The sequence below is a fragment of the Coregonus lavaretus genome, assembly GCF_964263955.1.
Source record: "Coregonus lavaretus genome assembly, contig: HAP1_SCAFFOLD_47, whole genome shotgun sequence".
NCBI classification, from domain to species: Eukaryota; Metazoa; Chordata; class Actinopteri; order Salmoniformes; family Salmonidae; genus Coregonus; species Coregonus lavaretus.
The window spans coordinates 2,050,720-2,074,345 of NW_028161510.1; the positions used below are offsets into that span (position 1 = coordinate 2,050,720).

A 23,626-nucleotide genomic window follows, 5' to 3' on the forward strand; every position below is an offset into this window, starting at 1 on the left:
GGCGTCTCCAGACTCTGTCACGTCTGTCACATGCTCAGTGTGAACCTGCTTTCATCTGTGAAGAGCACAGGGCGCCAGTGGCGAATTTGCCAATCTTGGTGTTCTCTGGCAAATGCCAAACGTCCTGCACGGTGTTGGGCTGTAAGCCAACCCCCACCTGTGGACGTCGGGCCCTCATACTACCCTCATGGAGTCTGTTTTTGACCGACTGCTCCTGCTCCTCCTTGCACAAAGGCAGAGGTAGCAGTCCTGCTGCTGGGTTGTTGCCCTCCTACGGCCTCCTCCACGTCTCCTGATGTACTGGGTTGTCTCCTGGTAGCGCCTCCATGCTCTGGACACTACGCTGACAGACACAGCAAACCTTCTTGCCACAGCTCGCATTGATGTGCCATCCTGGATGAGCTGCACTACCTGAGCCACTTGTGTGGGTTGTAGACTCCGTCTCATGCTACCACTAGAGTGAAAGCACCGCCAGCATTCAAAAGTGACCAAAACATCAGCCAGGAAGCATAGGAACTGAGAAGTGGTCTGTGGTCACCACCTGCAGAACCAGTCCTTTATTGGGGGTGTCTTGCTAATTGCCTATAATTTATACCTGTTGTCTATTCCATTTGCACAACAGCATGTGAAATTTATTGTCAATCAGTGTTGCTTCCTAAGTGGACAGTTTGATTTCACAGAAGTGTGATTGACTTGGAGTTACATTGTGTTGTTTAAGTGTTCCCTTTATTTTTTTGAGCAGTGTATAAACGCAACATGTAAAAACCGTTGGTCCCATGATTCATGAGCTGAAATAAAAGACCCCAGAAATGTTCCATATGCACAAAAAGCTTATTTCTCTCAAATGTTGTGCACAAATTTGTTTTGATCCCTGTTAGTGAGCATTTCTCCTTTGCCAAGATAATCCATCCACCTGGCAGGTGTGGCATATCAAGAAGCTGTTTAAACAGCATGATCAATACACAGGTGCAACTTGTGCTGGGGACAATAAAAGGCCACTCTAAAATGTGCAGTTTTGTCACACAACACAATGTCACAGATGTCTCATATTTTGAGGTAGCGTGCAATTGGTATGCTGACTGCAGGAAGTGAATGTTAATTTATATACCATAAGCAGCCTCCAACATTGTTTTAGAGAATTTGGCAGTACGTCCAACCAGCCTCACAACCGCAGACCACGTATGGTATCGTGTGGGCGAGCGGTTTGTTGATGTCAACGTTGTGAACGGAGTGCTACGGACAACGAACACTATTGCATTTTATAGATGGCAATTTGAATGCAGAGATACCGTGACGAGATCCTGGGGCCCATTGTTGAGCCATTCTTCCGCCGCCATCACCTCATGTTTCAGCATGATAATGCACAGCGCAAGGAGCTGTACACAATTCTTGGAAGCTGAAAATGTCTGTTCTTCCATGGCCTGCATACTCACCAGACATGTCACCCATTGTGCATGTTTGGGATGTTCTGGATCGACGTGTACGACAGCCTGTTCCAGTTCCCAGTCATATGAAATCTATAGATTAGGGCCTAATGAATGTATTTCAATTGACTAATTTCCTCATTTGAACTGTAACTCAGTAAAATCTTTTAAAATTGTTGCATGTTGCGTATATATATATATATATTTTTTTTTTTTGTCAGTATAAATACAAAATGCAAGCAAAAATAAACACATCCATCAGTAATAAGGTCCTCAATCAGCTTTATGAATTGCCCATAGAGGCACCAAAACATTTAAGAACATTTAGAAGATTGTTCCACAAGTAAGTTGCAAGAAAACTAAAAGCTGATTTACCTAACTCAGTACAGACCAAAGGAATTTCCAGAGTTAACCATCCCTGAGACCTGGTGTGGTAACTCATAAGTCTAAAGTTTAGGAATGATGGCTATAACGTAACAATTGTGGGAGTTTTTGTAAAAGGGCTTTTTAAATGAAAACATAGCAATGTATCAACCTACGTGACGTCAAAGACGGCCAACCAACTTCCTGGTAGAGAATGCAGTGATGAGTACTAAAACTGTCACCCGTAATAAAAGAGCAGTGCTATATGATAAACTGCATCTAACAGCTTTAATGAAGTGGCAGCTGCGTTCATATACAGCGCATTGGGAAAGTATTCAGACCCCTTGACTTTTTCCACATTTTATTACGTTATAGCCTTATTCTAAAATGGATTAAATAGTTTTTTCCCCCTCATCAATCTACACACAATACCCCCATAATGACAAAGCAAAAACAGGTTTAGAAATGTTTACACATTTATAAAAAAAAACTGAAATATCACATTGCATAAGTATTCAGACCCTTTACTCAATACTTTGTTGAAGCACCTTTGGCAGCAATTATTGCCTTGAGTCTTCTTGGGTATGACTCTACAAGCATGGCACACCTGTATTTGGGGAGTTTCTCCCATTCTTCTCTGCAGATCCTCTCAAGCTCTGCCAGGTTGGATGGGGAGCGTCGCTGCACAGCTATTTTCAGGTCTCTCCAGAGATGTTCGATTGGGTTCAAGTCCGGGCTCTGGCTGGGCCACTCAAGGACATTCAGAGACTTGTCCCGAAGCCACTCCTGCGTTGTCTTGGCTGTGTGTTTAGGGTCGTTGTCCTGTTGGAAGGTGAACCTTCTCCCCAGTCTGAGGTCCTGAGCGCTCTGGAGCAGGTTTTCATCAAGGATCTCTCTGTACTTTGCTCCATTCATCTCTCCCTCGATCCTGACTAGTTTCCCAGTCCCTGCCGCTGAAAAACATCCCCACAGCATGATGCTGCCACCATCATGCTTCACCGTAGGGATGGTGCCAGATTTCTTCCAGACATGACGCTTGGCATTCAGGCCAAAGAGTTCAATCTTGGTTTCATCAGACCAGAGAATCTTGTTTATCATGGTCTGTGAGTCCTTTAGGTGCCTTTTAGCAAACTCCAAGCGGGCTGTCATGTGCTTTTTACTGAGAAGTAGCTTCCGTCTGGCCACTCTACCATAAAAGCCTGATTGGTGGAGTGCTGCTGAGATTGTTGTCCTTCTGGAAGGTTTTCCCATCTCCACAGAGGAACTCTGGAGCTCTGTCAGAGTGACCATCGGGTTCTTGGTCACCTCCTTGACCAAGGCCCTTCTCCCCCAATTGCTCAGTTTGGTTGGGCGGCCAGCTCTAGGAAGGGTCTTGGTGGTTCCAAACTTCTTCCATTTAAGAATGATGGAAGCCACTGTGTTCTTGGGGACCTTCAATGCTACAGAAATTTTTTGGTACCCTTCCCCAGATCTGTGCCTCGACACAATCCTGTCTCGGAGCTCTACGGACAATTCCTTGGACCTTGTGGCTTGGTTTTTGCTCTGACATGCACTGTCAACTGCACCACTATTGTCCTCCTCTTCCTCAACTTCTCGCTTTTCATCCACATTGATTTCCCTCTCACCCTCCTCTTCTTGGGCAATTACATTGAAACCACAGGCAGGCTTCCCTCCAATGGATATCCTCTCATGACTTTTAAGACTTCTTAGCTGAGTGAATCCCTCCCCACACTGAGAGCAGTGAAAAGGCTTCTCCCCTGTATGTACTCTTTGATGTTTCTCAAGGCTTCCAGAACGATTGAAACTCTTCCCACATGTGGCGCTGTGGAATGGTTTCTCTCCAGTGTGTACTCTTTGATGATTTGTTAGATTACCTGAATAACTGAAACTCTTTCCACATTGAGGACAGGGGTAACTCCCACGACCAGGTAGTCTTGAGGTATCTGGGTCAACCACACCACTAGTTTCCTCAACTTCTCTCCTTTCATTCTCATCAATTTCCTTCTCATCCTCCTCCTCTTTGACAATCACATTGAAAATACAGGCAGGCTTCTCTCCACTATGTGACCTCTGATGAGTCTTCATGTCTCCTGCTCGACTGAAACTCTTCCCGCATAGAGAGCAGTGGTAAGATTTCTCCCCTTTATGTATTCGCTGATGTTCCTTAAGGCTTCCTGAATGATTGAAGCTCTTCCTAGATGTGATGCAGTAATAAGGCTTCTCTCCACTATGCACTGTCTCATGTCTCTTAAGGTTTACTTTCTCACTGAAACTCTTCCCAAATGCTGAGCAGTGGAAAGGTTTCTCTCTAGTGTGTATTCTTTGATGATTCTGTCCAGATAGTCTTGATGCTGTGGAACTGGACTCGTTGTCTGGGTTGGGGCTCTCTTCTGTAAGAATATGAACAGATAAGGGGTAAGAAACAGACCGAGAGGAACAAAAGCTTTAAGCTTAATAATTCAGGAGTCAACATTCATTTGGATTAACAAAGTATTGAAAGAAAGACTTTGCAAGGGGCGTGTTGCATTGCATCACACATAGAGAATGCCATTGTCAAATTACAATGCATTGCGCAATGGTCGGTAGCCATTTTTGTCTTGTCACTCTCCTTCCCTCTTACACATACAGAAGCCTGAGGGGTAAACTACAAAGCAGAATCAATGAGTTAGCCAGCTAACTTCCCTAAATATTCTGAAATAACTTTTTATTGTTTAGAAAGGTAAGCTTGACTAATTGACTCAACAACCAAAAACATTTCTAAGTTAACATTTCTTAATGAACCAGAAAATCTAGTTATTTGGGTTGTTTATCAAAGTTAGCTGGCTAGCGCACAATTGGCCCAGCGTCGTCCAGGGTAGGGGAGGGAATGGCCGGCAGGGATGTAGAGCATGGCGTTTGCAACGCTAGGGTTGTGGGTTCGATTCCCACGGGGGGCCAGTATGAAAAATAAAAAGATAATGTAAGTCGCTCTGGATAAGAGCGTCTGCTAAATGACGTAAATGTAAATGTAGCTCATTGATCCTGCTTTGTAGTTTACCTCTGAACCAAAGAGGATGTTAGCCTGAATTTACCTGAATCAACTGAGTCCCTGTCCTCCTTTCCCTCCTCCCCCTCATCGATCTCTCTCTCCTCCTCCTCCTCTTTGACAATCACATTGAGTTCCACTGTTTGACTGCAGTCCCTCAGCTTCACTGACATCATCTCTGGACCCCGCTGTGAGCTCCTCTGGGCTGGAACACCACAGCCAGAACCCGGTTCAGACATGGTAGGCTGGGTAGATCTAAAAAGAGGAGACCCAAAGAGTTCAGGGTGATTTTCACAAACCTAGATTGTGGTATAGCTCCAGAAAAGACAACAATGGGTATCTAAGCTAGCTAACCACATCCCGTCCAGCAGAAACCCTTTTTGCAATATAAAAATATAGAATCGCTAGAATTGATGCACATCAAAAAATAAAGGTGACAAGTTCACTGGAAAACGGCAGGTAGCTTAGTGGTTAAGAGCGTTGTGCCAGTAACCGAAAGGTCGCTGGTTCTAATCCTCGAGCTGACTAGGTGAAAAAATCTGTCGATGTGCCCTTGAGCAAAGCACTTAACCCTAATTGCTCCTGTAAGTCGCTCTGGATAAGAGCGTCTGCTAAATGACTAAAATATAAATGTAAACCAGTTAAAATGTTTTATTTATTTTATTAAACCTTTATTTAACTAGGCAAGTCAGTTAAGAACAAATTCTTATTTACAATGATGGCCTACCAAAAGGCAAAAAGGCTGGGATTAAAAACAAAATAAAAATATAGGACAAAAACACACATGATGATAGAAACACCACAACATAAAGAGAGACCTAAGACAACAACACAGCATGGCAGCAACACAGCATGACAACATGGTAGCAACACAGCATGACAACATGGTAGCAACACAACATGGCAGCAGCACAAAACATGGTACAAACATTACTGGGCACAGACAACAGCACAAAGGGCAAGAAGGTAGAGACAACAATATATCACGCGAAGGAGCCACAACTGTCAGTAAGCGTGTCCATGATTGAGTCTTTGAATGAAGAGATGGAGATAAAACTGTCCAGTTTGAGTGTTTTTTTGCAGCTCATTCCAGTCGCTAGCTGCAGCGAACTGAAAAGAAGAGCGACCCAGGGATGTGTGTGCTTTGGGAACCTTTAACAGAATGCGACTGGCAGAACGGATGTTGTATGTGGAGGATGAGGGCTGCAGTAGGTATCTCAGATAGGGGGAGTGAGGCCTAAGAGGGTTTTATAAATAAGCATCAACCAGTGGGTCTTGTGACGGGTATACAGAGATGACCAGTTTACAGAGGAGTATAGAGTGCAGTGATGTGTCCTATAAGGAGCATTGGTGGCAAATCTGATGGTCGAATGGTAAAAAACATCTAGCCGCTCGAGAGCACCCTTACCTGCCGATCTATAAATTACATCTCCATAATCTAGCATGGGTAGGATGGTCATCTGAATCAGGGTTAGTTTGGCAGCTGGGGTGAAAGAGGAGCGATTACGATAGAGGAAACCAAGTCTAGATTTAACCTTAGCCTGTAGCTTTGATATGTGCTGAGAGAAGGACCGTCTAGCCATACTCCCAAGTACTTGTATGAGGTGACTACCTCAAGCTCTAAACCTTCAGGAGGTAGTAATCACACCGGTGGGGAGAGGGGCATTCTTCTTACCAAACAAATTGACCGTTGTTTTGGTGATGTTCAGAACAAGGTTAAGGGCAGAGAAAGCTTGTTGGACACTAAGAAAGCTTTGTTGTAGAGCGTTTAACACAAAATCCGGGGAGGGGCCAGCTGAGTAGAAGACTATCATCTGCATATAAATGGATGAGAGAGCTTCCTACTTCCTCAGCTATGTTGTTGATGTAAATTGAGAAGAGTGTGGGGCCTAGGATCGAGCCTTGGGGTACTCCCTTGGTGACAGGCGGTGGCTGAGACAGCAGATGTTCTGACTTTATACACTGCACTCTTTGAGTGAGGTAGTTAGCAAACCAGGCCAAAGACCCCTCAGAGACACCAATACTCCTTAGCCGGCCCACAAGAATGGAATGGTCTACTTTATCAAAGGCTTTGGCCAAGTCAATAAAAATAGCAGCACAACATTGCTCAGAATCAAGGGCAATTGTGACATCATTTAGAACCTTTAAGGTTGCAGTGATACATCAATAACCTGAACGGAAACCAGATTGCATTCCAGAGAGAATACTATAGACATCAAGAAAGCCAGTCAGTTGATTATTGACAACTTTTTCCAACACTTTTGATAAACAGGGAAAAATAGAAATTAGCCTATAACAGTTAGGATCAGCTTGATCTCCCCCTTTAAATAAAGGACACACCGTGGCTGCCTTCCAAACAATGGGAACCTCCCCAGAGAGGAGAGAGAGGTTAAAAAGGTCAGAGATGGGCTTGGCGATGATAGGGGCAGCAACCTTAAAGAAGAAAGGGTCTAAACCATCTGACCCAAATGTTTTTTTGGGGTCAAGTTTAAGGAGCTCCTTCAGCACCTCTGACTCAGTGACTGCCTGCAGGGAGAAACTTTGTAGGAGGGGCAGGGGAAAAGAGGGAGGAGCATCAGGTCACATTAGAAGGGGTGGGAGGGAAAAGAGGGAGGAGCATCAGGTCACATTAGAAGGGCTGAGAGATGAGGAAATGTTGGACGGGCAAGGAGGTATGGCTGAGTCAAATAGGAATCCTGACTTTATGAAGTGGTGATTAAAGAGCTCAGCCATGTGCTCTTTGTCAGTAACAACCACATCATCAACATTAAGGGACATGGGCAGCTGTGAGGAGGAGGGTTTATTCTCCAGGTCTTTAACTTCTTGGGGTTAGACCCACAGATAGAGAACCGCTCCTTAAAGTACCTGACTTTGGCCTTCCATATAACCTGAGTTATTTCTCATTTGCCTGAACGAGAGCCAGTCTGCCTGAGTATGCCGAGCCTTTCGCCAAATGAAATTCTTGAGGTGGAGTAACTCTGCCAGATCACGGTTGAACAAGGGGCTGAACCGGTTTTAAATTATCATTTTCTTTATGGGGGCATGTTGGTTAACAATAAAAAAATAAGGTCCAAGCGTCTTCAACAGAGGGGATCAAGCTGATTCTATACCAATTTACAGAGGCCAGGTCATGAAGGAAGGCTTGCTCATTAAAGTTTTGTAGCAAGAGTCTATGACAAATCAGGACCGGTCGTGTCACTGAGCAGCCATTACGAACACAGGCTGTAAAACAGTGATCACTAAGGTCATTACAGAAAACACCAGACTGATACCCATCAGGATTATTTGTGAGGATAACATCAAGGAGAGTAGCATTTTCTGGGTGTTTGGAGTCATACCTTGTGGGATTGGTAATCATCTGAGAAAGATTTAGGGAGTCCCATTGCTTTAGGATTTGGTCAGGTAGTTTAAGCATGTCCCAGTTTAGGTCAACTAGCAGGACAAATTCAGACTTAGTGTAAGGGGCCAGGAGAGAGCTTAGGGCAGGTAGGGTACAGGCCGGTGCTGATGGAGGACGATAACACCCAGCAACAGTCAACAAAGAACTATTTGAAAGTTTAATGCTTAAAACCAGCAAATCAAATTGTTTGGGGACAGACTTGGTGGGGACAACCGAGCACTGAAGGTGCTCCTTGGTATAGATTACCACTCCACCACCTTTGGAAGATCTGTCTTGCCGAAAAAGGTTATAACCAGAAAGGTTAACATCAGTGTTCAAAACACTCTCTTAACCACGTCTCAGTAATGACCAACATATCTGGAGTAATCCGACTTTAGGCGCACTAGATACATTTGCTCGGAAGAGGTGGTTTTATCTGCAAGTTAAAAAGGACCCCTCCAGAGGAAGTTGCCGCCACTATTTCAAAGTATTTCCTGTTGTAGTGCGGAAATGCACGTTTAGTTTCACCCTCCAAACACCGAGGTATGGCTCCTTATAAATATTGATTAAAAATCGGAAGTTCACGTTTCCACCTTCCTCCACGTGCACAGCCCACACTGTCTCCGGCACATTCCAGACTCAGCGAATTGTAAACAAACCAAAAAGCCAGAGTCAGGGTAGCTTCACTAATCATTACGGAGCACAGCTAGCTATGACAAGGAGGATGACCCTCCACTCTCCTCCTCCCTCTTTTGCAACAGAATTTAATGATCAAGGATGAATACAGAGTTTAACGGTAATACAGGAGTTTTACCGTGACGCTAGATGCTAGCTAACCTACTCCCTGGACCAAATAAAGCTAGCTTGCTAGCCAGGTAGCTACCGGTAATTATTAGCAACTGTGGATAATTGGTTCCAAAGTTGTTTCAAGCATTTAAGTACCTGTAATTATGCTAGCTAGCTACCATTTAGCTGTTTAAGAGTACAGGTTAGGTAGTTAGTAGCTAGCTACTGTACTCGACATTTAGCTAACTTGTTAGCTACCAGGCTAGCTAGCTAACCAACTTCTAGCTGCAATGTTTACAAGTATGCCCACTAGCTGGTTACTAGACAACCAATTTAACAGTTGGCCTTAAAGCTTTTTGTAGGGAGGAAAGGAAAGCAACTATTGCCTGTATCAGTGATCGGCACTAGCTAGAATGTGGATCAATACTTGTATAGCAATATAGCTAGCTACTCATACAATACCCCAACTTCTTGCACATTGTTTTGATGACCAGTTAGAATAAAGGCGGTCACTTGGTCAAATCATAAATCATACTCTGTACCAAATGCATTGCCTATCAATTAACATCTTACAATGTAAACATATCATGTAATTCTACTGTTCCTTCATTATTTACTTCGTATTATCAAACTTCATCCAGATGTGTACAAAATTACTAGTTATATCTCCAAACAATAACACCAGTGTTCCTGTACCAGAAAGTGTAAAATACAGTTTGAGTATTCAGACCCCTTCACTTTTTCCACATTGTTACATTACAGCCTTATTCTAAAGTGGATGAAAAAATAATCTCTAATCTACACACAATACCCTATAATGACAATGCGAAAACAGGTTTTTAGAATTTTTTGCAAGTTTATTAAAAATAAACACCAAACTTCATCCAGATATGTATGGAAAATGACTAGTTAGCTTGTATTCTCCAAACAATAACACCAGTGTTACCAGAATGTGTATACTGTCAAATACAGACCCCTTCACTTTTTCCACATTTTGTTACGTTACAGCCTTATTCTAAAATAGATTGTGACGGACATTTTTTATCATGTTTAGAGACAACCTTGAAAATGTTCATCTTGTGTTAGTGTCATAAATAAATATTTGGTTCCTGCCTGTGCCTGGTAAAGATATGGGGGGGGACATGACCTCCTCCTTAGGACCATCTGGCAGAACACCCAGAATATGTTCTATAAGGTAAGATAGGAGACGGTGCCAGACACATGCAGGAACCAACCGAATGAACCATGCCTATGTAACGGGTCTGTAACCAGTATACAAGAGAACTAACGGGACTGCCCCTTGGGAGCTCCTGATCGACATGTGCACTTGGTGCATTGAGTGACGCTTGGCATTCAGGCCAAAGATTTCAATCTTGGTTTCATCAGACCAGAGAATCTTGTTTCTCATGGTCTGACAGTCCTTTAGGTGCCTTTTGGCAAACTCCAAGCGGGCTGTCATGTGCCATTTACTGAGGAGTGGCTTCCATCTGGCCACTCTACCATAAAGGCCTGATTGGTGAAGTGCTGCAGAGATTGTTGTCCTTCTGGAAGGTTTTCCCATCTCCACAGAGGAACTCTGGAGCTCTGTCAGAGTGACCATCGGATTCTTGGTCACCTCCCTGACCAAGGCCCTTCTCCCCTGATTGCTCAGTTTGGCCGGGCGGCCAGCTCTAGGAAGAGTCTTGGTGGTTCCAAACTTCTTCCATTTAAGAACGATGGAGGCCACTGTGTTCTTGGGGACCTTCAATACTGCAGACATTTTTTGGTAACCTTCCCCAGATCTGTGCCTCGACACAATCCTGTCTCGGAGCTCTACGGACAATTCCTTCAACCTTATGGCTTGGTTTTTGCTGAAAAAGTCAAGGGTCTGAATACTTATATATATATATATATATACACAGTGAGGGAAAAAAGTATTTGATCCCCTGCTGATTTTGTACATTTGCCCACTGACAAAGAAATGATCAGTCTATAATTTGAATGGTAGGTTTATTTGAACAGTGAGAGACAGAATAACAACAAAAAAATCCAGAAAAATCCAGAAAAACGCACGTCAAAAATGTTATAAATTGATTTGCATTTTAATGAGGGAAATAAGTATTTGACCCCTCTGCAAAACATGACCTAGTACTTGGTGGCAAAACCCTTGTTGGCAATCACAGAGGTCAGACGTTTCTTGTAGTTGGCCACCAGGTTTGCACACATCTCAGGAGGGATTTTCTCCCACTCCTCTTTGCAGATCTTCTCCAAGTCATTAAGGTTGAGGCTGACGTTTGGCAACTCGAACCTTCAGCTCCCTCCACAGATCTTCTATGGGATTAAGGTCTGGAGACTGGCTAGGCCACTCCAGGACCTTAATGTGCTCTTCTTGAGCCACTCCTTTGTTGCCTTGGCCGTGTGTTTTGGGTCATTGTCATGCTGGAATACCCATCCACGACCCATTTTTAATGCCCTGGCTGAGGGAAGGAGGTTCTCACCCAATATTTGACGGTACATGGCCCCGTCCATCGTCCAAGTTGTCCTGTTCCATTAGCAGAAAAACACCCCCAAAGCATAATGTTTCCACCTCCATGTTTGACGGTGGGGATGGTGTTCTTGGGGTCATAGGCAGCATTCCTCCTCCTCCAAACATGGCGAGTTGAGTTGATGCCAAAGAGCTCAATTTTGGTCTCATCTTACCACAACACTTTCACCCAGTTCTCTTCTGAATCATTCAGATGTTCATTGGCAAACTTCAGACGGGCATGTATATGTGCTTTCTTGAGCAGGGGGACCTTGCAGGCGCTGCAGGATTTCAGTCCTTCAAGGCATAGTGTGTTACCAATTGTTTTCTTGGTGACTATGGTCCCAGCTGCCTTGAGATCATTGACAAGATCCTCCCGTGTAGTTCTGGGCTGATTCCTCACCGTTCTCATGATCATTGCAACTCCACAAGGTGAGATCTTGCATGGAGCCCCAGGCCGAGGGAGATTGACAGTTCTTTTGTTTTTCTTCCATTTGCGAATAATCGCACCAACTGTTGTCACCTTCTCACCAAGCTGCTTGGAGATGGTCTTGTAGCCCATTCCAGCCTTGTGTAGGTCTACAATCTTGTCCCTGACATCCTTGGAGAGCTCTTTGGCCTTGGCCATGGTGGAGAGTTTGGAATCTGATTGATTGATTGCTTCTGTGGACAGGTATCTTTTATACAGGTAACAAGCTGAGATTAGGAGCACTCCCTTTAAGAGTGTGCTCCTAATCTCAGCTCGTTACCTGTATAAAAAGACACCTGAGAACCAGAAATCTTTCTGATTGAGAGGGGGTCAAATACTTATTTCCCTCATTAAAATGCAAATTAATTTATAACATTGACATGCTTTTTTCTGGATTTTGTTGTTGTTATTCTGTCTCTCACTGTTCAAATAAACCTACCATTAAAATTATAGACTGATCATTTCTTTGTCAGTGGACAAACGTACAAAATCAGCAGGGGATCAAATACTTTTTCCCTCACTGTATATATCATGGTGTACAAGACACCGGTCTGATTTGCGCCTGTCTGAGTGGACTAATCCATTGTGGAGGCCGTGTGGATGGCACAGCCCATCAATCTAAGACATGTGCTACTGAAATTGTAAATGGTTATATTACATAAGATCAATGGTGAAAAAAAAGCATTATAAAAAATTTGCTTTCTCCTGCGTTGCATAGTGGTCACTATCCGCAGTTCTGAAACACATCAGTGCACTATTGAATTGGCGCCTTTTCCATGTTACCATGTAGACCAGGGGTATTCAACAAAATTTAAAAAAGGTCCAGTTAGAGAAAATGTTTTGAAGCAAAGGTCCAGAAGATCATAATGTCTAACAATTTAGTGGTATATATATTTAAGTAGCCTAGTAGTTCTGAATGTAATCAATAACTGACCGTCTAATCAAATTAATTCAGTACAATTCAAAAACTTGTTGACAATATTTATTATCACGAAACATAGAACTGAACATTAGGGTTGTCCTCGACTAAAGAAATTCTTAGTCGACTAACACTTATATGAGTTTGTCGACTAATCGATTAGTTGATTTAATCGACAGAGCTGTGCAAGACTAGAAAAGCGCAATATAAATGTAGTTAATTAACCATCTGTAAAACTGAGTTTCTCCGAAATTAATCCTGCAAAAGCACCACTTTAAATCTCGTGTTCACCAGAAATGTTCTCATAAGTTACTTGGAAATGAGTAATTAAGCATGAATAAGCATAAAAAATGACTTATCGACTAAAGAAATCTTAGTCGACTAAGACCAAAACGACCGATTAGTCGACTAATCGACTAATAGGGGCAGCCCTACTGAACATATATGTATGACTGTAGATATGTACAATGTGCTCTCATTAATTAACTAAATAAAACTAGGGCTGCATGTCAAAATAAGAGAAAATAAATAAAATGTGAAAATTGTGCATTTTCAAAAAAAGTGCTTAACTTCAGAAAAATAATATAAGTTTGAATTTCCCCTTTTCTGTTTCACATCTTGACTCAACAGTCTCAACCAATTTTACAAATAATAAATCTCAACAGATCTTAACAATTGAACAGTTTTAGAGTATCACTTTCTTCCCCTCATATCCCACTCCACCATGTTTTTGCTCAGTGAGAGAATTGAGCTTTAGCCTGTCTTGCCAGAATTTTAAACCTGGGCTTGAATGGAGTCAGGGCCATTCTCATACACATGTGAAGGTGCTCATTGGTGAGCCTGGAACGATATTTAGTTTTAATTATGTTCATTGTGGAGAAAGCTGCCTCGCAGTTGTATGTGGAGCCAAACATGGTCAAGATGTATAGGGCTACTTTCCTCAGACCCGGGAAAGCAGTCTCAGGGACCATTTGGAACCAGAAAGTGGAAGGGTCAGTTCTTACAAACTGCTCTTTCAGGGCCACATCTGCTTGGAGATCAACCAATTGCATCTGGAGAGACCCAGCATTTACCCATTTAAAGTGCTGTGTGACTTCCTTTGAGAACCCCCTGACATCTGTGATCAGAAATGGGTTCTGAATGAACATGGTGAGCTGCTCTCCAAAGCTGAAGCTGTCAAAACGGTTGCTGAAGTTTACAATCAGCTTATCAATAAAATCAACAAAAGAAGACAAATCTCTCTGTCCCTGAACCTGTTCCTGCACTGCTGGGAAGTGTACACAGTCTCCCTGCAGGTCTTCCTTGAACACTTCAAGTTTCCTCTGAAAGGAGCGAACAGCTGTCATCAGTTCACAAATTGAATTGTCCTTGTCCTGTAGCCTCAAATTCAGTTCATTCAGATGTGACGTGATGTCAACCAAAAAGGCCACATTATCCATCCATTTCTCATTTTCTAAAAAGAGAGAAAACTGTGTTGCCTTCTGACTGCTTAGCTCTGCCAAAAAAGATGCTAATTCCCTCCTGATGGACCAAAAGCGCTCTAGCACCCTGCCTTTGCTGAGCCATCTCACATTGTTGTGCAGCAAAAGATCATCAGCATTGGCATCAACTTCTCTGAGGAATTCCCTAAGCATGCGATGCTGGTAGGAAGAGGATGCCCTGAGAAAATTTATCATTTTCATCATTGTATTCATCACCTTAGCATGCTCATCTGACAGGGAGGCACAGAGGACAGATTGATGAATGATGCAATGGTAAGATAAAAGCTCAGGATTGTCCCCTTTCAGTCTTGCTACAGCTCCTTTTTCTTTCCCTATCATAGAAGGGGCTCCATCTGTGGTTATTGAAACCACTTGTTTTGGCTCTATTCCTCTTTTTGTTAACATCTCCTTAATGGCCAGGTAGATATCCTCTCCTCTTGTACTGGTCTGAAGGGGAGTGACACCTAACCCGTCAGGTTTTAATTCATAATCTTTTGTTTTGGTCCGGGTCCGTATGGGACGGCTTCTGGGTCCGGATCCGGACCGCGGTCCGCCTTTTAGTGACCTATGATGTAGACCATGTTGCCATGTAGACCATGTTGCTATGTGAATAATAGCAAAGTTAACCAGCATATTGGTGTTGAGAACAATGCGGCGGAGGCAGCAGTAGAATGAGGAGGTGAGAAAACAGCCCTCGCCTTATTGTCTAAGAATAGTGAGGAGAGAGGAAACCCTAACTTAAGTAGGTCTGTAATCAATGGCCTAACTGTTATATGTGCCTGGCTTTATAAATAATCAATCTACAGAAATAAGGCAGATCCTGCTTCTGTTGCCTGTTTGGAGTGTTTAATAGCCTACTGATTCTGTTAGCACCAACTACAGTCGTGGTCAAAAGGTTTGAGAATGACACAAATTCTAATTTTCACAAAGTCTGCTGCCTCAGTTTTGATTATGGCAATTTGCATATACTACAGAATGTCATGAAGAGTGATCAGATGAATTGCAATTAATTGCAAAGTCCCCTCTTTGCCATGAAAATTAACTTATTCCCCAAAAAACATTTCCACTGCATTTCAGCCCTGCCACAAAAGGACCATCTGCCATCATGTCAGTGATTCTCTCGTTAACACAGGTGAGAATGTTGATGAGGACAAGGCTGGAGATCACTCTGTCATGCTGATTGAGTTAGAATAACAGACTGGAAGCTTTAAAAGGAGGGTGGTGCTTGAAATCATTGTTCTTCCTCTATTAACCATGGTTACCTGCAAGGAAACACGTGCCGTCATCATTGCTTTGCACAAAAAGGCCTTCACAGGCAAGGATATTGCTGCTAGTAAGATTGCACCTAAATCAACCATTTATCGGATCATCAAGAACTTCAAGGAGAGAGGTTCAATTGTTGTGAAGAAGGTGTCAGGGCGCCCAAGAAAGTCCAGCAAGCGCCAGGACCGTCTCCTAAAGTTGATTCAGCTGCGGGATCGGGGCACCACCAGTGCAGAGCTTGCTCAGGAATGGCAGCAGGCAGGTGTGAGTGCATCTGCACGCACAGTGAGGCAAAGACTTTTGGAGGATGGCCTGGTGTCAAGAAGGGCAGCAAAGAAGCAACTACTCTCCAGGAAAAACATCAGGGACAGACTAATATTCTGCAAAAGGTACAGGGATTGGACTGCTGAGGACTGGGGTAAAGTCATTTTCTCTGATGAATCCCCTTTCCGATTGTTTGGGGCATCCGGAAAACACCTTGTCCGGAGAAGACAAGGTGAGCGCTACCATCAGTCCTGTGTCATGCCAACAGTAAAGCATCCTGAGACCATTCATGTGTGTGGTTGCTTCTCAGCCAAGGGAGTGGGCTCACTCACAATTTTGCCTAAGAACACAGCCATAAAATAAAGAATGGTACCAACACATCCTCCGAGAGCAACTTCTCCCAACCATCCAAGAACAGTTTGGTGACGACCAATGCCTTTTCCAGCATGATGGAGCACCTTGCCATAAGGCAAAAGTGATAAATAAGTGGCTCGGGGAACAAAACATCGAAAATGTGGGTCCATGGCCAGGAAACTCCCCAGACCTTAATCCCATTGAGAACTTGTGGTCAATCCTCAAGAGGTGGGTGGACAAACAAAACCCCACAAATTCTGACAAACTCCAAGCATTGATTATGCAAGAATGGGCTGCCATCAGTCAGGATGTGGCCCAGAAGTTAATTGACAGCATGCCAGGGCGGATTGCAGAGGTCTTGAAAAAGAAGGGTCAACACTGCAAATATTGACTCTTTGCATAAACTTAATGTAATTGTCAATAAAAGCCTTTGACACTTATGGAATGCTTGTAATTATACTTCAGTATACCATAGTAACATCTGACAAAAATATATCATAACACTGCAGCAGCAAACTTTGTGAAGACCAATACTTGTCACTCAAAACTTTAAAAAAACAAATCATATTTTTAATAATAATAATAACTATTTTTCTTGATCTCCTTCTTGTTATTATCATGATCATTATTATAATAAGTAACGTCATTATCATTAGTAGGCTTAGGAAAGCAGCCTTGTATAACCACCATTGATTGAGCGGTAGGCCTAAGAGCGCATCCTGTTTAGTCTTAACGTAACTTACTTAGGCATATATTTCAATACTTTTATAGGCTACTGTGTCAAGTAATCATTAATTCGTTCACGTCATCACACAGCATGCGAGTCATTCATGATTAGAAATGCAAATCAAGCATTTTAGTTTTAAAATAAAATAAAGCGAGCCTTGAATAATTAGCTTAAACAATAAATAAACCGTTCCATTTCGGAAATTGCATTCACGAATGAATGTGACCGTTTTTAGTCTATGATGTAATAAAGGCTTGACCAAAAAATGTTTTACAACAGACTCTGGTACGCTTCTAATGTATTTAGTGGTGTTTACATTGTTCTAAACGGTCTGAAATGTTTTATTGTATACAGCACCTGTTTGGCGCACACACAATAGGCATTGCAGCGCTTGCTCCTTACCTTATTTTTCTTGATCTCTAGTATTTTCCACAACTAGTCACATTTATTCCACACATCTTCCCCTTTGCCTCCTGAGCAACCAGTAAACATTTCCCCATTTCGAGTTCGTAACGTCCTGTGCATCCATTTTGCGGTTATGGTGTTTGGAGTTTGTAATAACCAATTTATTGATGTGATTATGATAGGCTATAGGTCAGGCCCTATTGGTCACATGCATGCAATGCTTACAAGTCACATAAAGAGAGCAAGGGAATAGGGAATGTTTTTCCTAAACAAATGACTGATTTCGGTAACAGAACCTTTCAGTCAGAAATGGCTGTAATTATGTTGCAGCTTAAGCAACACGGACAGTGGTCAGTGACCACCACAGAACATCAGTGTTTATCGCACTGTCCGTGTTGCTTAGGCTGCAACATAATTACAGCCATTTCTGTCACTTGCAGTCTTTTTTAATAAACAGAGCGCAGCAAGTCTGAGCTCAGCCCGTCACAATCAAATAAATTGCTGGTCGGACTCCCTCTAGTCATTTGTGGTCTTAATTATTTAAATCAAACAATTTTTCAGTGAGAATCACTATTGGCTCCTTGATTTGTCGCTAGATTACGTTTTCCATTGCCGCATTGACGTCACAGCACCAACTTGCCGCAGTCCCCGCCGTAGCGTTATCACCCCCCCCCCCCTTGTGCCGTTGCTGTGACTTCTGTTACACAGACAGCTTCCCCCACTCTCTTTTGCGGCAGAATTGAGTGGGAAAAGTCGCTAAAATGCTATCAAAACCATAGAAAACACCCCAATGGCAGCCGGAAAAGTAGCTGAATTTGTCGCTAGACCAATAGTGAGGGGTCTAAAAACTCTCTAAAGCCTCCCAAATGACGCAGCGGTCTAAGGCACTGCATAGCCGTGCTTGAGGCGTCACTACATACCCGTGTTCGATCCCGGGGGTGTCACAGCCGGCCGTGACACCCATGAGGCGGCGCACAATTCGCACAGCGTTGTTAGGGGGCGGGTTTGGCCGGCCGGGATTTCCTTGTCCCATCGCTCTCTAGCGACTCCTTGTGGCGGGCCGGGCGCCTGCAAGCTGACTTCGGTCGCCAGTTGGACGGCATTTCATTTCAAATAAAAACATTATTTAAAAAACAGGACTCTAAATACAGCAACAAAGTGGCTAAATTGGCAACACTGCTTCCACGTCGCACAGAACTCACTAACAGTCCCTCCTTTTCTGAATAAAAAGGTTTATTGGACCTTCCTTAGAACGTTTTGGTTCTGTTAACTGATTGACTGGGTCAGCGGAGACCATGCTCGTGACCAATCAACTATCCCTTAAGCTTACCGCATGTTTCCCAGTCAAAACAATTTGTGCATACAGTATTTTATGAGTTTTGGTGTTCTGCAGCATTTTTTCCCCCAGCTGTTCGAGCGCACAAATCATTTTCTTGAGGCAAGCTCAAGTTTGGTAGCCGAAGTCTACGCCCCTTTGTCGGTGATTGATCACATTTTTTTCACTTGAGAAATACTGCTCCAAACATCTTAGTTAGATGTAATATTGCATGACTAAAACCTACCTCCTCAGCAAAAACTTCCAAATTAATAACAGATTTCTTGATTTATCTTAGATTGATTCTGACTATTTTGAGGAATTGAGGAACACATTCATAATATTGAGTTACACCTTTTAACCTCAGAACAGCCTCTATTCGTTGGCCCATGTTGACTCTGATGCTTCCCACAGTTGTGTCAAGTTGACTGGATGTCCTTTGGGTGGAGGACCATTCTTGGTACACACAGGAAACTGTTGAGCGTGAAAAACCCAGCAGCGTTTCAGTTCTTGACACAAACCGGTGCACCTGGTACCTACTACCATACCATATCAAAGGCACTTAAATATTTTGTCTTGCCCATTCACCCTCTGAATGGCACACAAACAATCCATGACTCAATTGTCTGAAGTCTTAAAAATCCTTCTTTAACCCGTCTCCTCCCCTTCACCTACACTGATTGAAGAGGATTTAACAGATTACATCAATAAGGGATCATAGCTTTCACCTGGTCAGTCTGTCATGGAAAGATGGATGTTTTTTTCCTAGTTTATCAAGCAAATGTATTTTCAAGGGCGCATGCGAGGCACAGACATTTGCGTCGCCTAGCCGAGTTCTGCTAGCAGCAAACCGAACCTAGTATGCGGATGCCTTTACATACAAATCATCTGTCCAACTTTCATCACTCAAACTCTCCTGTTGGATGTATCTATAGTTATGCACATGCACAGAAGGGATTTATTTACACTATAATTCATTAAGCAGTGGAAACAAGTTAAATCGACATCCATTGCTGGAAAATGAGCCGACGAGTTGAATAAAGTCGAATAATCTTTTATCTTGCGTCATAAGCAAAAAAATATCTTTAAATTGTTGGAAACTGGCTAATTGACTTGAGCACGTTTTAGTATGTTTAGAATCATATAAGTAGCGTAGCAATAGTGATTAACGTTTTATGGGTTAGATGGAAAAGTGTTATGTGCAATAGTATTTGGCCAGGGGCAAAGTACAAAGGGGGCCTCTCTCTGAAACAGAATGTTTGGGAAGAGGGCATGGACCGAGGGGATAAATATATGTGCCGAAATTCTTTAAAATTATCTTTGCAGCTGTATGACCCAGCGTGGTTTAATAAATCTAACATGAGCTTTTAATGGAGTCCGACTGGATCGTTTATACCAGAACTTAAACCTCACAACATCATGCAACGTCCCATGAGCCTGCAAGAATGATTATTTGGACCTCTGAGAAGCCAGCACAAATAATAAACGTTAGAAAACACATTTAAATCCCACAGTTATTTAGCCCATTGGTATTGCACGATGTCCAGTATTTTTTTTTTTTATATATTGGACATGCATATTTCACCGTACATAATTGCCTGTACGTTGTGTCACAGTAAGGGGGGGGGGGGGGGGGGTTCCATTCTACTCAGGAGCACCTCTAGTTTCCAAACACACAGCGTTTACACCCATTTTGTGGCCCTTTAAAGAGTGGCCAATCAGCGGAAGTCCAATAGTTTTCCCCCCGAATTAGACACGCAAGCTTTTTGGTTCAAACTCATCTGTTTTGTATGTTATAGACTCTAGTGAGTAGGCTGGACCCTGGTTTTATGGACACACAATCTATTATGTACGGTGCAATATTTATGTCCAATATGAAAAAACTAGTGGATTTAAGCTGATTGGCGACTAATATGATTTATAATATTAACTCTTAGAATAAAATTGCTATTGTTAATTTTTGTAAAGTTTTGTTTGAGCTGCTTTTGAAAGCAAACGTCGAATTGAAAACAGTATTGGTGAATTCGATTTTCATAATAGCAAGCTAGGACTGGTGGTTTGGTTAGATAAACTAGCAAGTCTGTTTGTTTGGTTACCACAGCAACTACTGTAGACATTATACATTTTAGTCATTTAGCAGACGCTCTTATCCAGAGCGACTTACAGTTAGTGCATTCATCGTAAGATAGCTAGGTGGGACAACCACATATCACAGGCATAGAAAGTACATTTTCCCTCTATGTAGAGTTAGAGTTACGCGGTTCTGTCTGTCTGCGGCGATCCACTCTCCTCTTTCTCTTCACTATGGAAAACGCTGTGTTTGGTCATCGGTCTGTTGCTTGTAGAATAGCTCAGGCTACTCATCGATAGCCCCTACTTTAGTGAACTTGAGCGAGACTTTGCATGCCAAGTAATTGCGAAATACAGCATTGCGATAGCCTTCATCTTTTGATTACTGATGCACGGTTCTGACTATCTGCCTGGTGGCCTACCTACGCCTGGCTGTCCCCCCTCGCTCTTTGCTGTGAAAGATGCAAGAGTTTGTGTTTTCGAAGTTGACTACGGCAAATAGTTTCCTTCGGAGTCGATTCCTAGTGGAATCAAAGCTCGACACCCAGAAAATGGGAGTCGACACGGAATATATTATTTTGGAGTCACTGCCCACCACTATATCCAGGCACTCTGCGTCGTGCTTAAGAACATTTTTTACATTATATTTTAGTCATTTAGCAGACACTCTTATCCAGAGTGACTTACAATTAGTGAATGCATACATTTTTTTTCATACTGGTCCCACGTGGGAAACGAACCCACAACCCTGGCGTTGCAAACGCCATGCTCTACCAACTGAGCTACACGGGCCTAAGAACAGCCCTTAGCCGTGGTATATTGGATATATACCACACCTCCCTGGCCTTATTGCATGAGTATAAACGACGGATCTTATTCTTAAGGATTCCAAAGAATCCGTGACCCGGAAGTATTTAGATATTCTTGCCTGCTTCACAGCGGTTTATTTGGATGGAAGCACTCATTTTGCTTATTAAATTGCTACAAGTTATATCGACATTCATTAATTTGCTTTAAAACGTTATGGAAAATGGGTTAGGCATTAGTTGTTTGCATAAACCGGTCTCCAGCTGGTTTAGCAACGGCTAGTCCAGCCAATTTAGCTAACTACAGTAGCTAGATAAAACATATTTCGTTTAGCTATCTGTGGCTAAACAATGAGCTGGCGGTTAGCACACAATTAGACGACAGCTGGCTAACTATTAAGTAAAAGTCACTTCAACCGTTAACCTGAAATTAAGTTAGTTTGTTAGCTAACTAGTTATCGACACAAACGTGTTGGACGGGAGATGTGTAGCTAGCTAACGGCTAACTGGCTTATCGCTAACGGCTAGTTAGCTGGGATAACAACAAAGCCAGGCCGCCGCATCCACTGCCGTTTTATCGTGGAATTTGTTAGTTTACAGACCGTGTAACAAGCACACATTTAACATTTTTTAAATTAGTAATTGGTTACCTTGAGGTGATTTCCTGTAGCTAATTGTTTGGCTGAGAAGAACTTGGGAAATGGTGAGGTCTCGTAGAGCAAGCGGAAAAAATGTATCCACTTTCGGAGGGCATTTGGTCTGGATTATAAAATGCTGCGGTAAATGTTCGTGAGCGTCCTATCAGGTTAGTCCTATCATTGTGCATGTTTTGCTGGCCTCTGACGGAAAGAAGTCTTCTTTGGTGGGGTTTATCGTTGGTTGGCATTCAACGTGATGGTACATTACCGCCACCTACTGTACCGGAATGTGGGCCAGAGACAGGGAGAAACTAAATCCTACATTTACATTTACATTTTAGTCATTTAGCAGACGCTCTTATCCAGAGTGAGTGCATACATTATTTTTTTTATTTTTCATACTGGCCCCCCGTGGGAATCGAACACACAACCCTGGCATTGCAAACGCCATGCTCTACCAACTGAGCTACATCCCTGCCGGCCATTCCCTCCCCTACCCTGGACGACGCTGGGCCAATTGTGCACTGCCCCATGGGTGTATCCTACCTGCCAACCCCGTTTCTCTTTAAAAAGATAACAAAATATTTGAGACTATATCTAATGACGTTCTACTCAATATACTCTTTAAACTAATTTTCTGTATCCTCTTCTTCCTTATACTAGATCTCAGCCTCCCTCTGATACTGCCAACACTGTAGCAATACATGCTCCACTTTCTCTATTTCCTGACAATAATCACACTTTCCTGATGGATGCTCTCCTATCACATTTAATGTCTTATTCACCCTTAATCTTGTAAAAAAATAGCCTCTTCTCTTCTGTTCCTTCTTGCCGCCCTCCCCGACTTTTCTCTGTACTTGAAATAAATGCCTTCCCTTATTATCTCTATTCCACTGCTCCTGCCATCTCTGCACCATCACTGTATATATCAGTCTTTTTGTCTCTGCCTTGCTCATTGAAACTTCAACGTCAACATCCCCACTACTAAGTGCTTGTTTAGCCAGTACATCTACTGCCTCATTCCCCTCCACCCCCACATGGGCTGGGACCCAAGTAAATCTTATCTGAATAGCAATCTGTTTAATCATGCCATGGGTTTGTAGCACCTCCTAAAGCAGGTCTTGTCTGCTACGTGAGCTAAAGGACTGGAGACTCATTAACACTGCACATGAATCAGAGCAAATAACTACTCTGTCTTGTTTGACTTCCTCCACCCACTGCAAGGCCAACAGTACGGCCATCAGCTCCGCCGTATATACAGCCAGATGATCTGTAATAAGTTTCCTGACTTCCACCCCACATTCCTGCACTACAAATGCTGACCCAGTACGTCCTGTCCTTGGATCTTTTGAACCATCTGTGTAAATGACCACAAAATCCTGATACACAGTTTCCAGATGTCTCTTAAAGAAATCAGCTGGATCAACACCCTCCC

General features: G+C 42.9%; 1 protein-coding gene across 1 annotated transcript; it reads right to left on the reverse strand.

Annotated features, from left to right (window-relative positions):
* Positions 1-1,690: 1,690 nt before the first annotated feature.
* LOC311120539 (uncharacterized protein) lies at positions 1,691-22,417 on the reverse strand. The gene is made up of 3 exons (XM_084195122.1): positions 22,204-22,417; positions 4,859-5,067; positions 1,691-4,177 (listed from the first exon to the last, which is right to left on the reverse strand). Exons 2-3 carry the CDS (start codon positions 5,049-5,051, stop codon positions 2,316-2,318), a joined length of 2,055 nt encoding a protein of 684 aa, XP_084051248.1. The 5' UTR covers positions 5,052-5,067; positions 22,204-22,417; the 3' UTR covers positions 1,691-2,315.
* Positions 22,418-23,626: the final 1,209 nt, after the last annotated feature.